The sequence below is a fragment of the Coregonus clupeaformis genome, chromosome 24 (genome assembly GCF_020615455.1).
Source record: "Coregonus clupeaformis isolate EN_2021a chromosome 24, ASM2061545v1, whole genome shotgun sequence".
Lineage (NCBI taxonomy): Eukaryota > Metazoa > Chordata > Actinopteri > Salmoniformes > Salmonidae > Coregonus > Coregonus clupeaformis.
The window spans coordinates 46618627-46637017 of record NC_059215.1 but is presented as its reverse complement, the minus strand read 5'-3'; the positions used below and the strand labels follow the sequence as shown (position 1 = coordinate 46637017).

Here is an 18391-nt window from a genome sequence, read left to right as displayed (position 1 = left end):
TACTTTGCGCCCCCTCAGATTTGTGGGGTGCATGACGCCCCTGGTCATACTCATATGCAGAGTCCCGTTATGAGACAGTCAGGTGACCTACGATTGTCCACAAAGGTAGACGTTCAGCCAGTAGCTGTCTCAAAGGAAGTTATTTGACTCAAGGGCCTGTAGGAGGCGCGGCATTGCTTGAACGTAAACAGAGTGACGCCAGCGCTTTGCAGTGGTGGAGAAGAAGGCATACGTCATATTCACAATGGCGGAGACAGGGTGAGGAGGAGAGTGTGTTAGTGAAGCGGCGCAGTAACCAACTACATTGCCCGCGAAAGACGCGCACGGTGCCCGAAAAATGTCCCTGAACTCCAAAGTGGAGAGAAAAACGGACATACAGTGTCTGAAGACCGGCGAGTTCGACGTCGAGAGCGGCGATAGCAAGAAAAATTCGTTGTCAGCCGCCATCTCGGCCACATCCAACCAAAATGGCGATCAGACTGGATGTGAAGACGGTATAATGCCCGAACAAGAAGCCTCTGAGCGGCGGAGGAGCGGGCAGACGGACGCAAGAAGCTCCAATAATTCACCGTTACCCGGCCAGAAACCGGCTGAACAGTTGCCAAGAAGAAATTTTCAGATCCCGAGGAAGATCAAGGAACGGAAAGGTTGTGCCCTTTCTCTACTATTTCCAACAGAGGCTGCCTTGTGTTTCATAATTGAAGTGCAGCATGTTGCAAACCCGCGTTCCCTACCGGCTGAATTTAGATTATTGACATGGATAAATGTGATCCATATGCAGAGGGTAGCTAGTTTTATTGCGCGCAAAACTCGTTATTGCCTTTGCCAAGGTAATATCGGTGCCCCTACTTTCGGTCATCATTGCAGGTAAGTTTCGGCCCCAGGCGAGAGGAGGGAAGCACGTGAAGAGACGCTGCCCATCTTGCCTGATTAATCAGACTGAAAAGGGAGTGACTATACAGACACGCCTGGTGGGCAAAATTGATGACGAATGTCGCGCAGCGAGAGTTGAGTGGGGACGAACGGATTCGGTTCAGTCAGTCTTCCTAATGAGCCCTCCCCCAGCTAGCTAGTTTATTATGCTTGTGGCTAGAAACTTAAGCGAGTGTTCAGAATCATTCAGGTTTTGTCAGAGTATTTGTAATAAATACAATTAAAAATAGATGATAAAGCGAAAATCCACTCAAACTATCTTAAAAAATAAAAAAATACATTAGTCCATTGTTGATACTGTCCCACAATGTTTTGCATATCAGCAGTCAGGTTTTCAAGATATTTGACTTTCAAGAAGCAAAGTGTCACTTTAGTAGTTGTACATTTTTGGTGAAAATCACTCAAATAAATGTGCTTTAGCTGTTACCCTGGCCTGAGAGAAAAATTGTCAGTTTTAAAGCAAATTTCCGGCAATTCTACAGATTTTGCCATAGGGTGGAAGAGTGACTAACAAAATCAATGGGGGCCCCACGGTCAGAATTCCACCGTTATTACTACAAGTTTAGAGAGCTGGCTAGACTAACTACCAATCTAAAAAAAAATTGCTGACCTGGGCCAATTGAGTGACTGACATAAGAGGAACTGCTGATGCACAACCACATTTCGAAATTGCACCTTATGTATTTTACTATTCTAACTCTCAACAGTAATATCAAACCACGACTGAGTTCCTAATTTATAAAAAAAAAAATCACGAGTTGCCCATCCCTGATCTAGCTTCTTTCCACTCCTTACTGCAGGACAGCAATGCCCGGCAAGCGGGTGCAACCTCTCCCCATTGGGCAGTAAACTGTATCACGGTGACATCCAGATGGTTACTAACATTTATCATGTAGGCTGCAATTCCACTCTAAATAAAATCAAGTGGGATGGAACAAATTTGCCACATACGCCATCAATTTGGGCAACAGGCGTGTCCGTATAGCCTCTCTCGACTGATACATAATGGCGAACGTGCATAAAGATGGCAGAATTCAGATATGTCATTGTTTTAGCTCTATCTACTGAGTTTTTAAACTATGACGTGCGATATGGTTCAATGTGCCAATAAATCAGCACAATCTACTTTTTAGATTTTCAAATTGCCAGTGTCTTGAAGCTAAAATTGTGATCATGTATACTCTGCTATTGACCATACAAAAGAGTAACAGAGAACTTAGCAAAACAAGGAATTTGTGCAAAGTGAATGGAGGCCTCCATCTTTCAGCACTTCCGCTATCGAATTTGTATACGGTCTGAAACATAGGAGTGCAAAATGGTGGAAATGTTCCTTACAAGCCAGAATGTTTAATAAAATGTGGTTGGACCTTCAGCTGCACATGCAAAAGCATGTAAACATTCTTGCTTGTAAGGAACAATTCCATGATTTTGCACACCTATGGTTCAGGCTGTATACCAATTTAATTGTGTATCACAGTCTGCTTAATCAGGCAACTGCCCATCAAGCCTCTATATTCCTGGGGTCTACATGGAGGCTCATGTGGAGAGTGAAATTAGTTGCGATGGTATTCAGCCGAGGACCCATTTTTGAAGGCTTTTTGGTGGAAAATGACTATAGTAGTAAAGTCCACTCGGTTGCACAAACACCACACCTATCTAGACTGGTTACCATGGCCCTTCAATGAAGCTCCAAAGATAGTCAGCCGTCATCCCTTATCTTCACAGATTTTATACAGATTATGGAAGACAAGGCCAGGCTCCAATTTTATTCCTGTGCTCACTCGAAATAGTGAACCCATTGGTAATCCAGGAGTGTAGCCACTCGAAGAAGCTGCCAAGAACTGGTTTGGTATTAGCTAGCTATTTAGGCTAGTTCATTCTTCAGATAGGTTACTGTGCTGTTCTTGGCTTTTACATAAACTTTTTTTGGCGTCAGCATGCTTCAGTTTGGCTGGCGCTTAGCCGAACCGAACGAGTGTGCTCGCGTACTCCCTTAAAATACATTTGTTTGAAAAACGTCAATAGTACTGTTTGTCAATTTTGAGACGCCGTAGCCAAAATAGTCAGAATTAATCTACGATATCTCAAGAAATCTGTCATTAATTTTGAGCTGTTTGCCAAGGAGATCTTAGTCACGCAATTTTAGATCTAACTAAGATGTTTGGTGCAGTATTTCTCAATGAAAAAATGTGCATGAAAACGAGTCGTCTCTCAATGAATGACAACGGACTTTATTGAAGAATCCCTACTGTTGACCAATCACCGACAAAGGGGCGTAAACTTTGGCTTGCCTCCAGAAAAAATGTCTAGTGCCCGAACAGCCGACATAACCTCGCCGAAGTCCAAAAATAATAAAAACGTCACAAAATGTCATCATAATATATGCACAAATTCCTCCGAATTTTTCCAGCTGGGAATCATGCGGACGCCTTTAGATTACTCCTATGCAATGGACACAACCATGGGCAGTGGAGGCCTGTTTTGTCATGGGCCCACTACTTGGATTGTCATCGGAAAGAGCCTTCTAGCTATGCAATGGTGCTCGCTATATTCACAGGTTGCATGTGTTTGGTTTCGTAGTTGGGGAGATGCAGAATTATGATGGCACAGCCTGCATGCAAAGTACAATCCATCATACAAGTTGCTCTCATGGGCATATGGCTACATGAAGTCTCATTTGATGTTGGCTCTAGAATCTGGCGTATTGGTTGACGGATATGATGTCCCATGCATTATGTGACTTTAAATAGCCAATTAACCAATCGTTTTAGATGTTCCAGTTTCTTAGTGTGATGCCAGCTCTATTGGAAAAATATTGCATCATCATAATTGAGCCCAAAGTACATTGAGAGAACTTTGCCCTTTTTGCATAAATATGGAATATAGGGTGGTAGGGTCATTTGGTGACCTGATGAAGATAGGGAATTGGTAGTGGTCCGCATTACAGTGCAGCCCCATCCTATCACTCTTTTCAATGGCAACCATTTGGGAAAGTGAAGCTCTTTAGTGTACTAACCATCTTGTATAGTTGGGGTATGTATGTTGATGTTTTGATATGTTGTCTATCATACTGACCTCATGTTCTGTGAACATCTGAGTTGTGGTCAATTCAATGTCCATTGGACATGGACATTCCTCATAGCAATGACGTTCAATTTTAGAATAGGACGAAATGAATTGACCCCAACTCTGGATCCCAAATGCCATTTCTTATGTTCCCAATTAAGATACTATTTGCCCAATGCGATTTTCCATACCTGGCAATTTATTAAACCCCTCATCAAATCAAATGTTATTTGACACATGCTTCGTAACAACAGGTGTAGACACTGAAATGCTTACTTACGAGTCCTTTACCAACAAATAATTAAAGATAAAATAGAAATAGTGACACAAGGAATAATGTAAAAACACAAAGAATAACAAAGAACAAAAATAACATGGCTATATACAGGAAGTACCAGTACTGAGTCGATATGCAAGGGTACGAGGTTATTGAGGTACTTATGTACATATAGGTAGGAGTAAAGTAACTAGGCAATGGGATGGATGGAGTGTATGTGGAGCAGAAGCAGCCGTGTATGTGGTGAGTGTGAAAGTGTGTGTGGCGTCTGTATGCATGTGTGCGCGTGTTATGTGTGTGGGCGTATGTAGTGTGTGTGGTGTGTCATTGTAGGGAAATTAAGTTCATCCTGATATGCTGCATAGCTTCCAAGCATTACTCACACAACACCTCCTACACAACCCTTATGTGCCCAATTCCAGATTGACCCTCTAGGCACTTGTGTAGATATGAAAGGATTCAAAGGTATAAGCAAGATGGAGAACATAAATGCTAATACCTATCTAATCTCCATAAAGTGCTTAGATGTAGGGGCAAGCTGTTTTTATAGAATTGGACAATGCTATTCCCCAAAAGAGTGAAGGGGATTCTGTAAAGAACTGTAATTACAGTGTGAAACACGTCTGCCCCCTCTTAAACACATTTACTAATCCCTTTTGACAGTTTAAACTGACCAGATACCCAGAAAGTAGGCTATTGAGTGCTTAAAAAGTAACAATGCTTACAAATTAACAACGTCATCCCTGTTCTATGTTGTGCCAATCACATCCCTGATACTAATCTGCTGTTTCTCTCTTCCCTGTAGGCCTGTACCAGTTTCTGCCCCCTGACTCCCGGGAGTTTGAGGGCCTTATGAAGATCCTGTCCTCCTTCTACCTGGATGCATCATCCAGAGGGACATTTTCCTACAGCAAGGCCAGGCTCATTCACAATGAGCTTCTAGAAAAAGAGGTAGCATCAACAAGCACCCCCCAGCTGATCAGTCAGCCTCTGGCTGTTGTCAATATCAATATCTGTTATCACTTTAGTAACAGCTCCACTTCATAATGTTCAAACAAAACAAAACACATTACCCACGGCTGATATTGTCTCCAGACTGGCCCAAAACACTAATTGATAGTTTAGCACGACCAACGACAAATACGCACTTCATACCTCATTGACATTGACCCACCCACAAAACCAGTGTCCCCTTTATATTGTTCTGCTTGCATCTTTTCTCATGATGCCATCTTTTTGCGTGTGTGTGCCAGTTCATTGAGAAGAGGAGGGAGCTAAAGCAGGAGGGCCGTACAGACCCAGAGTTGGTGGAGTCCTACTGCTTCCTGTTCCCAGACAAGTCGAAGGTGAGCCTGAGGGCCTGCCTGCCTCTCCAGGGGGTGTGGTACAGCTCGTTGATCTACTACTCTGATCGGATGTTGCTGCTACAGTGAAGTCCAGCTCATTGGATTATGCATTAGGCCTACAATCTGAGCTTTGCTGCTGGACTCCTGGTTTTCCTTTGGAAACCAGTGTTTTCTCTTTTTTGACTTACAAGTTGTGAATTGCTTTTTCCAGCTCCCGTGGATTTGTGAGAAGGGTCTGTCTGTGGGACACTCAAGGATCACTACACTAGGAAATTCAGCAATGGGTGAGTGTGTGTGCACTTACTACCAAATGTCATCCATTAAATTGTTTTTAGGGAGAGTTTGCAAATGTCAAATTTTGTGCTGTTCACCTTCTAAGGATTGGACTCAGGAAGGATAGCTTTTCTCGCTAATGCACTTGTCAAACTGTTAGATGTTTTTGGGCCTGGTGTATGTCAGTTCGAAATTGATCTGCTTCTCAACATCAAGTTTAATGTTTAATGACTCTGTAATTGAGGAAAAGCTGTATGCCTCAGCACAGTATGGGCAGCTTTATCCACTGATGGACAGCTTAGCATTTCTACCAGATACAGCTACATGAGAAGATACACAATACATGGCCTAGCAACAGCTGAGTATGGTGGAAATAATAATTACAATACATAAACTACGCTGCCTCAAACCTCAGTCATAAAATATTAGCCCACACATAGAATTAGATTTGCCAAAAGTTAGTTGTCTATGAATTGTTAGTTTGTGCTTGACATTACTTTTGTTATGTCATTTCAGGTGTTTATCTGTCCAAATTCTCTGATTTGCTGCAAATGAACCCGTTTGAAGCAGGCACCTGTGGAGACATTGTCATATTTAAAGTCATGAGGGTAAATACATCTCCTATCGCACTCATTATGGACACAACTGAAACAATATGTATCTTACGAATACCTAGAAAATAGTTGCTTACATTGCTACAGCCTAGCATTGGCGTTGTTGCATGCATCCAACATATACCAGCCTGTATACCACACCAGTCTAAATCATCTGTAACCCAGTAAGTGTGTTTGTCCCTCAGGGCCGGCTGAAGAGCATCTTTGAGAACATGCCTAAGAGTGTCCTGGACCCCACGCCCAAGTTTGACTGTCACGTCTCCAAGAACGCCACACGGGTCACCTCCCTGCTGTCGTACAGGGCCTTTGAGCTCACGCAGCAGTATTTCTATGAGTTTGCTTTTGATGAGATCAAGTCTCGGCCCAGGCATGTGTGTCCATATGCTGTGGTGTCCTTCCAGTACAAAGGCAAGGAGTCCGCTGCTGCACCTATGGCTGCACACAGGTTCAACAGCACTGTCTGTGAAGGAGGAAGCAGAAGTACGCTCCCATTTCTGCTTTTTCACATTATCTCTCTGCGTTAGTGTGTTTGTACTGAAGGATTTAGTAATTGTAGAGGTAAAAGTATTGTATTGAAGTAGGATTTGTAGCATTTAGTTTGATAGCTAGCTTGTATGTTTGGCCGACTATGTCCATATTTGACCTGTGACTGGTGACTCGGGCCATTGTTTCTATTGCAAATGTAAAGTGTTTTGAATGCACTTAAAATAAAGTTTGATTTGCCTGTTAGGGTGGAGTAGCTACACTGTGTGGAGTGGGCCACTGGTGAATAAGGGACAGGAGGTGTGCCAGGTGTCTCTGCGCTCCTCAACACGCCATTTCCTCCCTTTCAAACTGTGAGTACCCCTTTTTATTATCCATACACATGTATTCATCTCTCTAACTAAAACATGGCTATGGTAGTAATTCATAGTTAATAAACATGTATGAGTTATCTAATAAGTTGATGAACTGGTGTGTGTTCCATCTGCAGAGCGGAGAAGTTGGAGATGAGTATGGGGATGCAGCTGGACCAGGTGAAGAGGAGGATTCCCTCTGTTCTCTTTTCCTGGGACACCTACAGCAGAACACGAGAAGGTCAGAAACACTCCGCACCTCTATAGCCTTACTCCTAGTCTGGCTCATCTATTCTCGGACGAAGACAGCAGTACATAGGCATAGATGCTAGAGAACAGGGTTGTCAAACAAATTTTGCCCCGGGGGCCTCATTTGGTCTTCAACGAGGTCCAGAAAGGCCGCACTGAAAATGTGTTATATTTCCTTGCCATCAACATTTAAAAGACATTGTCCTCTGTCCATCGTTCTTGGAATTTTCGATGCTCCCTGATTGTCTAGCTTTCATTTCGGTGATTATTAGCGAGCTGGACACAGTCAAGAAACGATGGCCCATTATCATATCTGCACAGTTTCAATTTGGTTTGAGTCATTGTTTGACACCCCTGCTATAGAATGACTACAGCAACAACAATACTGAATCTGACTAACAACAATGTAATCTTGAAATCACTGTGTGGGTGTGTTTTCTTTATGTACATTTTTTCTATGGAGTCGGCCTTGTTCTGAGCAAAAATGTGTGTTTCAGTGCTAAAGTGTGGGATGTACTGCAGCCTGTTTGAGGTGGTGGATGCAAAGGGCAAGGCAAGCAGCAGCACTTTATCAGGACTCATACACAAACTGGAGAGAGAGAGGATGGTGAGTCACTCCCTGACTGTCCCTCTGGAAGATGTTTAATGAAGATCGAGAAGACTGAATTGTATATTTAGAATTCGCATAAATGTGCCTTGCATCAGCAAAAAATCCTTAACAGGACATAAAAAGAACAACTGACGTATAGAGGGTTTGGGACTGTTCAGGGGACTACACAAGTGATGAAAAAACATCATGTCACAGTTGAACGATTACACATCAAGACTAGAAAAGGAGTGGAGAGGGGGATGCGGGGGGTGGATCACAGTGTCATACACTACACCCTCCCAGTCTTCCATTTGGTCCCCCATGACGTTTGAAATGTAGAGCAGCTAAATTGTTGAATTCCCTAGAAAGGCTGTCATTTGTTTCCCATATGTTTTTAATCGGTAGAGCTAATGAGAATCAGGGAATTCCAATGCCATAACGTTATGTCAAGGATAGTGTTGCACAGCTGCAGTGTATGTATGTAAAGTGTTTGTTTAGATGTAGTGAATGTTAATGTCTCCTTGCCTCCCCTGTGTAGGTGCTAGTGAAGCCTTTAGTTGACAAAGGCTTTCTCTTCCTCCTGTCATCTACTCAGATGGTCAATCCCAAGGGTACGTCCTGTCTATTTCTCTTTCGTTCTCACCTCTCATTTCTCCACTAGTCTCGCATGTTGTTGTTTGTGTGGGTTATTACTGAGGAAGTTGTTTTGTGTATTCTAGAACGTCAGGGGCGATTTGAAAAGAGCCTGCAGGCACTGTTTGTCTTTCAGGAGTCCAGGGGAGTCATTAAGTACAGTAAGTATTATAAAAGATCCTTCCTCAAACCACAGTTGCAGCTTATTTTTTCCTTGACATATGTGATTTCTAGTAAGAGCCTTTTATGTGCACCTTATGAACTTTTAACCACTACCTCCATTGACCATGTCCCTGTTGTCATCCTTCCCCCAGAGCAGGAGCCCCTGTCATCCGATCCTCAGCTCCCCCTCCTGGTCTCCATGGAACCCTTCATCCCAGCCCTGCACTACGCCCTGCTCAAGATGCGCTCCGCCCCCGACAACAAGCACCTCAGCACCGGGGTGGAGCGCCAGGCCCTAGACTACCTGACCAGGAGGGACAGCGGCCGGGCCTTCCTTGTCCCAGAGTACCAACAGAACCTGGACGAGAGGGGTAACATGCACCCCGCGCCCCGTCCCAAATCCAACATGGAGGGCCTGCTACGCTCCTACCTGCATGGCCCCTCCTCGGCCTATGTCCTCCCCATGGTCAAGGCCAGGGACATGATGGACAGGATCAACCAGCCCCCGCCTGCCCCGGCCCCCACCACCACAGACTACAGCCCTGTGTCAGACTGGGGGGGCTCAGGAGGGTCGGACAGACCAGAGAGGCATCCTCCAGAGAGACCAGAGAGCAGTAGCAGTAGGAGGAGAGGGGGGCCTACCCAGGCCCATTCTAACGGGGCTGCAGCAGGGACAGGGGCCCCACCCCAAAGGTCCAGGCTAGCCCAGAGTGAGTATGATAAGGACAAGATGAAACAGCTTCTGAAGCTGATCCAGCTGCATAAGAAGGCCCTGGTGAAGGAGCCAGGGGGGAAGGAGAGGGCTGAGGGGGGTGACGACGGGGGCTGGGAGGGCCCCCACGGCCTGAAGAGGAAACTAGAGGAGGACGAATCAGGGGCCATGTATAAATACCTACGGGGAGCCCACTTCAGCAACGGAGAGCCCAGTAGAGGTGAGACTGTGACGTGTGTTTGTGTGAGAGAGAGGGATGGTGTGGGAGGGAACAAAAGGTTGTATGAGAGAATGAATGAGTGAGTTGGCGTGGGAGAGAGTGATAGGCTGGTGTCAGTGTGGGCAAGACTGGAAGAATAAGGGAAAGAACAAGTGTGGGAGGGAGACATACGTTTGAGAGGGAGTAGGGACTGAGCAAGTTATAATTGTAGTGTTTTAACATTCATACGCCAACCAAAGAGAAAATATTGACTTCATGTTCTGATTTAACATTTAAAACTAGGCCTATATAATCAATAATATCCTTTCTAACCTTGCCGTGTGTGTACTGTAGAAGCCTACCTTATAAGCCTGGTAAGCAAGGCTACATCCATCCTAACCCCACTGTCTGTCCTCCCAGTAGCCCAGGGGGAGGAGGGGGAGGGTGGGAACTACAACCTGGCAGCAGTAATGGAGAGTATGGGGATCTACGACACTAACCTGAGGGACAGGGGCAACTCCTCCCAGGCCTCCTCGTCCAACGAGACCCAGCGCCTGCTCAAGATCCTGCTCTCAACCCTCAACAAGGCCATGGCCCAGGGTGCTGCCGCCGCCGACCTGCCCGACCAAGGGGAGCCCGCCACGGGCACGGCCAGCGCGGAGAAGCCCCTGGCTGGAGCGCCGTACGCAGGGCGAGTGGAGCAGGCCCGACAGGACTACCTGGAGGTAAGACGTGTGTGTGTGTGTGTGTGTGAGAAAAAATGAAGTACGGACTCAGACATTTTGAATGGAATGAATCATCTGGTGTTGTGATGGAGTATTGTGACTAACCACAGTGGTGTTGTTGTTTGTTTAGGAGCAGATGGTGAGCAGTCTGGCCAGTCCCTTCAGCCCCGGCTCTCCAGGAGAACAACCCCACACCTCAGAAAACCCACCACTCACCTTGGAGCTGGCCTCTCACACAGACAAACCTATCCCCTTCCTTGATGCTCTGAATGACGGCCACCTGGAGCAGAGGGGAGGTCTGGGGGGGTGTGAGAGAGGTCCGAGTGGCGCCTCCCTTGAGCGGGAGACTGTTACGAGGGAAGCCTCTCTAGAGAGCATAGCCAGGGGGGCTTCCTTGGAGAGGGCTCTGAGGGGAGCCCCTCTGGAAAGGGACAAGGTTCTTAGAGGAGCCTCCCTGGAAAGTGAGGGGGTAGCCAGGGGCACCTCCCTAGAGAGGGACAGCAGGGTGGAGAGGCCAGCCAGGACATCCAGCACTCTGGACACCATCGTTAGCCAGGAGCTCCACTGCCTCTCCAACTCCATCCAGGGCCTCATGGAGACCCAGAGGATCTACTACAACTCCCAGCTGTCCCCACGGCTGCCCCCGCGCCACACCTGGCAGCCCAACAGCTCCTTCTCAGACTTTGTGGCACCCTATGTCGTGTCTGTCCCTGTCCAGGGCCACGTCAACACCCTGTGTGAGAGGATGGGCCGACTGGTGGCCAAACCCTGCCACACTGACTCTGCTAAAGCACCTGGGGCTCGTTCTACCCTCTGTGCTCCCCCCACTGCTGTGCCACCCCCTCCACATGGCCTCACCCCCGCCCCTCCCATGCCCTCTCTCCCTCCCCCTCCTCATCACATCCACCCCACCCCTCCCCCTCCTATTCTCTCTCTCCCTCCCCCACCCCATTCCCTCACTTCCATACCTCCCCTTCCCCCCATCCCTCACCTTCCACCCCCACCTGCCCTTGTCCACTCCCCTGCACCCATCACGTCCCCCACCCCCAAGCATGTCCCCAAAAACAAAGCACAGCCCCCTCAGGATAAGAGCGCCTCTTCCTCCCAGAGCCGGCACAAACTGGGCACGGTCAAACAGCCACACAAGACCCCCTCCGCAGCACAGAAGCCCTCCATGAAGAGGAAGTTCGAGCCATCTGCCTCAGAGTGTGAGATCTACTCCCCCTCCCAGGCCACCATGGGCTCCCCAGAATGCACCTCCACCCGGCCTAAACAAGCCCCTCTCTCAGCCGCCTCTCCTCTGACCCCGGCCTCAGCCGCTGGACTACTGATAGGCCAGCTGAAGCCTGAGGTGTTCAGCAGCCTGGTGGAGATCTTCAAGGACGTGCAGAAGAACACGGTCAAGTTCTACATCCACTCTGGAGATAAGGAGGAGGAGAGTGACATCTGTGTGGAGATCAAGGTACTGTAGGCCTCGGTTATGATTAGCACTCATGTTGTCAATGTTTGCCCACAGATTAACTCCTTCTCATCAATGATTTGAGCTAACTTTTCACCAATACCTTTATCCAAGCTTTCCCGGTCACAGGCGCTGAATTATCCTCTGTAAATATCGCAGATGAGTGTTTTTCATCATGAATGTTGTTCTGGGGGCAGCTCTGCAGAGTGGCTACTTGCTGGCACAGCTACAGTCATAGATTCAGGTTTTAAACCTAACCGTAAACACACTGCTAACCCTAAAGCCTAACCCTAACCTTAAATTAAGACCAAAAAGTGAATTTTTGTTTTCATGAATTTTTACAATATAACCAATTTTGACTTTGCAGCTGGCCCATCTAGCGGAAACTGCTAATTTCTGCCTCCAGGACAAGACTCGTCCCAATAAATGTCAACCTGCGTCATTATCTGCACTGTGAAGGGTCACTCAGTGGCTTGCTTTTCAGAGTTCCCTCATGTTGTTGATCTACAAACATCATTAAACTAACTTTGTCCTCTGGAAGACGAGGAGAGTCCCACTTCATTGTATTCTCCTTGTTTTACTGCAGAACACTACTGTGATAAAAAACAACAGTTTACAATATTGCACGACTCTTTCACTCGTCCCCTTATCTTCATGACCTCTCAATCTGCACCATGTCAATTTGGTTTTGTGATGTGTGTCCATGTCTTTTGCTCTGGTTCTAAACCCCCTCTTTCTGTCTCTCTCACTGTGACAGGAGTACTTGATGAGCCTGGGCAACACAGAGTGTAACCCCCAGACATTCCTGGAGAAAAACAGCAGTCTGGATAAGCTGCTCATCATCATTCAGAACGAGGACATCTCTTCCCACGTTAACAAGGTAACATCATTATCGGCTGGCTGACCCGCTGACTGACTTACTGATTGACTGGCTGGTTCCTAGGATGAGTCATCATCGCCACGGCACCAGACAGAATGTCTGTCCAGAGAGAATTCTCGTTAGCCCCCCAGAAAATATCTGAAATAATGTAATTCTAATTGGACCTGTGGAATTGATTTTAAATCCAACCGAAAACATGGATGCAGCACAGAGAAACATATTGTAATTAATTGAATATGTAGACAGAGCTGGAAGACATGATCCTCGCGGCAACTTGTCTAGCCATGGTCATCACCTCTGTCTCACACAAATGTAAATGTTAAGTGTTGAGGATGAATTTAAAGCTGTATGTATGTGTGTCTTATTTAATGATTTATTCTGAACCATTCCCCCTGTCAGATCCCAGCCCTGGTGTCGTTGAAGAAGCTGTCTATGGTGAGCTTTGCTGGAGTGGACAGTCTGGACGATGTGAAGAACCACACCTACAACGAGCTCTTCGTCTCCGGAGGATTCATCGTATCTGACGAGTTTGTCCTCAACCCAGACTTCATAACGCACGGTGAGCCGCCTAAATTAGTCTCCGCAACTCTCCTCAACAGTCATTGTGATGCGTGGGATCCACGTGTGAATATCTTGGGTTTTCAGTCACCGTTCCTTTCTATGAAGCTGGATAAATGCCATCATTACAGGGGAAATGTTGTAATAACATGCAGCTACACTATATACTCATTAGAAACAGTATTTGGCCAGTTTTATTTTCATTAGAATTCCAACGTTGCTTTATGTACCATGCAGCTGTAATTACATTTAAGGTTAGTAAAGTGCTCATAGATTGACTACAGAGCAGAATGGCATAAGCCATGTGGTTTTTGTCATACATTTATGGAAAGGGAAAATACTGAACTCTCATGACGACAGGTCATTTATGTGGGGGATCAGTACAAGTATAAAGTGTTGTGTGTTAATGTGTTTCCTGTACAGATCAGTAATATGTTGTGTATTATTGTGTTTCCTGTGCAGACCGGTTGCAGGCATTCCTGGGGTTCCTAGAGGAGCAGAGCTCTCCAGAGAACCCCTGGCATTGGAAGATCCACTGTAAGTCCCAGAAGAAACTCAAAGAGCTGGGCAGGTCAGTAATTACCTCCACTATTACCATTCAGCATGGCCATCTACATAGACCTCTGTCAAGCCATTCAGTAACAACGTCCATCCCATACAAAGACTGGCAAGGAAGTCTATCAACCAATAGGGAACGTCTCAGGGAGGTTCAAAGTAGTAGGAGTAGTGGTGACTGTTTTACAAGGCAAAAATACAAAAACAGACATTCTAGTCTCAATGTAAACATAGGACATGATATCATGCTCTCATCAATACCTTTGTGGGTTTTTTTTGTCTTATGTGTTCAGACTGTTTTATTAACAGACATCCCCACCCCCTCCCTCCTCTCATAGGTTAAACAGTGATGCCATGGCTCTTCTGAACCTGCTGACAGCCTATCAGAAGAAGCACCTGGTGGAGTTCCTGCCTTACCACGAGTGTGACGCCCAATCACGTCAGGCCCCTGATCTAGACTGCCTGGTCAAGCTCCAGGCTAACCACACCCAGCACCGCCATATCATCTTCCTCACAGGTACCACCATCATCGATTTCACACCATTATCATCCTCTTCCTCCTCACTCACTGTGCTTTGAGACTATCATTCCATCTCTCTGGAAGGCATTTTTCAGTTTTTTTGTTTGTAAACCAGAATATTTACTTTTTCAATTGAGCACCCTTCTTTTGTTGTTTGCCCCTCCAGAGAGACGGTTTGAGATGTTCCTGCAGTACTCCAGGAACGGCATAGTGATCGCCAACATCGATGACATCATGACAAGTTTCCACAGCCTGATTGGCTCCAGCGATCAGAACGAGCTGCCCACACCGCCCTCTACTGGTGGGTATCATGAACAACGACTTAACAATTAAAATGCATAATTATTTGTAATGGCAAGATAATTGTGTCCAAAATGTTATTTTTTTTGGCCAAATGTGAAATGTTTTACTTGAATGTATCTATAACCTTTTCCCCTTTCTTTCTCTTCCCCTTGTCTCCCCTCTCCTCTCACTTTTTCTCCCCCTCTACTCCTCTCTCAGTAGTGCATGACGAGTGTGTAGAAGAGGAAGATATGTCGCTGGACTCTGATGATGACACCCACAACCAGGTTATCGCCGAGCCCCCTGCCCAAAGCCAGGACGGGGGAGCAGGAGGGGGCATGGGGGACCCGACCCAGCAGCCCCCCTTACCCGAGTCAGACAATTTCCGCCCCCCTCTTCCCGACCAGCTCAACACCCCCGGCCGACACACACCCTCCTCCCTCTCCTACTCCAGCGGCACCCCCAACCTGTCCGACTTCGCTGCTCTCAAATCAGCCATCTCCCAGTTCAAAGCCTCTAACCAGGTTGGGAGGGCAGGCTTGGCGGACATAGGCAGCACTTCGCCAGGAGGGTTTGCTGTCAACCCCCACCAGAGCTTCCTGTGTCCCTCCACCCAGTGGGTATCCTACTCTGGCTCCTCCGGCTATGCGGCCTCCCCGGCCTACCCCGCCTCGCCCTGCAGCAGCACCCAAGAACAGGACTACAGACACCCAGCCACAGTACCTACTACAGCCCCAGGCTCCACTCTCACCACAGGGCCTCTGACCAGCCAGGTCCCCCTCACCCTACCAGACATCCCCCAGCCTCTCCCTCCTCCACATCTCATGTTGGGTGGGACTCAGTCGTTTAGCCTGCCTGGCTCTGATACTGGAGCAGTAGGGGTTGGTGTTGGAGCATCCTTCTCTATAGCCAGCAGCACTAGCACTCTGCCAAGCACAGCCATAGAGGCCTCTTCCTCTTCTCCATCCACTGCACTTACATACTCAGACCCTACTGTGGCCTCCACAGCCTCCTTAGGCCTGGGATATTCTCAGAGTGAAATGGCCCAGCTCGGCTACCCGGAAGGGGTCAGCTCCAGCGCTAATGGGACCCCCAACCAGCAGGGGGACAGGACACACGGTGGGCCCGGGGAGAGCCTATGGGGGTTAGGAGAAGGAACCCCTAACAGCCAGGGAGGGACCACGCCTGGCTCTGTCTCCCACAGCGGTCTCACCCAAAGCGGGGAGAGGGAGAGGACAGGCACTTCTGGTGGCAGTACCCCTGGAAGTCAGGGGGGCCGGACTCCAGTGAACAGTGTAGAAAGCCTTGGAGCGGGCATGGCTATTGCCTCTAGCCACCGGCGGTGCTCAATAGCTAGGCCCATGCTGCCCATCCATGAAGGGACTGGAGGTAGTCGAGGCGGCGCGGCCAATGTCCATCCACTCAGCGATGGTGGCTACGGCTGTATAGGTGCCATGCCTGGACAGATGGATGGGGGTATGGGACGCGGGAGCATTGGTCCCATGGGCATGGGTCCCGGGTCGTTAGGGGGGTACCGAGGTAGAGGAGCCCCACCGGGAGGCCCCTGGCCCAGGCCAGGGGGACAAGATTACTACTCAGATTACAAATACTCACACAACTACTCCCCCTGAACAGACAATCATAATTAAAGAGGGGGTAATGGACACGCCACACTGGTAGAGCTGAATGTACATATTTACTTGTCATAAACACATTGAATTGATACTGGACAAAAGGATCGTGTTTTTTTACAAATAAATTTGATACAGGCAGTGCCGAGTGTCATTACTGTCGTGTATAAACGTATGCTCTTTACATGTGAGCCGTTTCAGACCCCTGTTCCAACCACTATATTTATAATTGCCAAGAACTGTAATGGCCTTCCACACTTTTTGGTTTTGTTTTATTTTTTGGTTTGTTTTTGGTTTTAGAACGGTTTGTGAACAAGGGGAAAAGGGCAGGCTATTTTTTTAAAGAAAAAAACTTAAGTGAAAGGCACTCACTTTTCGCTGTTGGTTTTCTTTTTTACATCCTTGGTTGTTCAAAGAAAAATATCTATTAAAATAAACATGTTTCAAATCATATGCCGCTTTGATGACTATTAGCATAATCATGATGACTAGCAATCTAAAAGCATGTACCACAGCTGTCACCACCTGTTATTGAGTTCTGTTTTTGTTTCTTCACACCTTCAGATCCAACCCTTAGGGTCATGATGAGCTAATAGTCCTGGCAGCTTTTTGGACAGATGAGGGTTAGTCTGTCATGGAGGCGTTATAAGCTTCTAACTAATGGGAACGATTGATGGGAGCTACAAATCTATACTAACCATTTGGTATGTAGTGCTAAGAACCTCTAATCTGAATGACATCTATTATTGGTCTAATAAGGAGTCTAGCAACCATCGGGATCAGAAGTATGGCAATAGTAGGCCCATCACAATAAATGGGACTTTGATAAGGTTGAGAGCCATGTCATAGGAGAGGATAAAGTAGAGCATAGTCCAAAAACAGTTGAGTTTTTGCTCCAGTTCAGGACTAACACACCAAATTCATCAATACCATGATATTGTGTTAGTGCTGGGCTTGACCAAAATCCTGCATACAACATAGCTTAGGTCGGCACTAGGGGTCTTTTTTTTTTACCGTAATATCAGAGAAAGTGAAATAGCCTGTCAGTACCTATGTTTCCATGAACGTCTCCAGTTAATTTTTGCTGTTGACATTTAGAACGTTCGCGTAGAAAATATGTGACAACTGCCTGCTACGGTGCGTTTCCATTGAACTGTCTTGTGTTGATAAAAACAGTTGGACGTAATGACGTCACACCCCCCAGAAAAATACATCCATTTAAGCAAGTTGCACATTAATACATTTGCTACAGCCTGTATGCCCTCCCACCAGTGTTGGTGCTGTTTAAGATGAGGGAGGACGATTTTGTTTTTCTTCATGACCATCGCCTTATTTCTATTACAATTAATTGGATGACTGTCATTCATATTCCATTCACCCAGTTCAATGTAACGTCGATAAGTTTAGGCTACTACATGGTACTCTAATTTTCCCTATACCCATCATGAGGTTGCTACAACCTAGCCTATGAATGAAAGTTTACAATGTAGGTTGAGATAAACATTTGAGGTGACAGACAGTGACACATTCAATACCGCCTTGCACACTCTTGCCTGCATCTAGCTGATCTAGGGTGTAATCATTAGTCCAACAGTTACAAACAAGAGTTTCTATTGGACAAATTCAAGTATGTTTATCCCCATTTTGTTCTGCTTGCTTCCGTTTAATAAATGTTTTTCAACAGAATCAGTGGAATGAATACACCCCTGATCACGCGTAAACACAGTTCACTTTCAAAGCAAAGCAGTTGTGTTCCTTCTCTCATCTATGCGCTTTCCTCTCACCTTTTCCATTCGTTTGTGGACTTCAATGCACAACACATCAGCTGTATGTAACCAGGCAAAAAAATCTTTCCAATCCAAACTATCATAACCGCTACACACAGCCTACAT

General features: G+C 46.6%; 1 protein-coding gene across 1 annotated transcript; it reads left to right on the top strand.

Moving 5' to 3' along the window:
• Positions 1 to 252: 252 nt before the first annotated feature.
• LOC121537306 (protein TASOR) lies at positions 253 to 16950 on the top strand. Its single transcript, XM_045206921.1, has 21 exons — positions 253 to 647; positions 5082 to 5227; positions 5530 to 5622; positions 5834 to 5906; positions 6412 to 6503; positions 6695 to 6989; positions 7240 to 7345; positions 7483 to 7586; positions 8092 to 8201; positions 8722 to 8794; positions 8903 to 8977; positions 9131 to 9910; positions 10310 to 10614; positions 10745 to 11497; positions 11588 to 12076; positions 12831 to 12953; positions 13353 to 13512; positions 13974 to 14082; positions 14405 to 14583; positions 14753 to 14887; positions 15088 to 16950. Exons 1-21 carry the CDS (start codon positions 338 to 340, stop codon positions 16497 to 16499), a joined length of 5922 nt encoding a protein of 1973 aa, XP_045062856.1. The 5' UTR covers positions 253 to 337; the 3' UTR covers positions 16500 to 16950.
• Positions 16951 to 18391: the final 1441 nt, after the last annotated feature.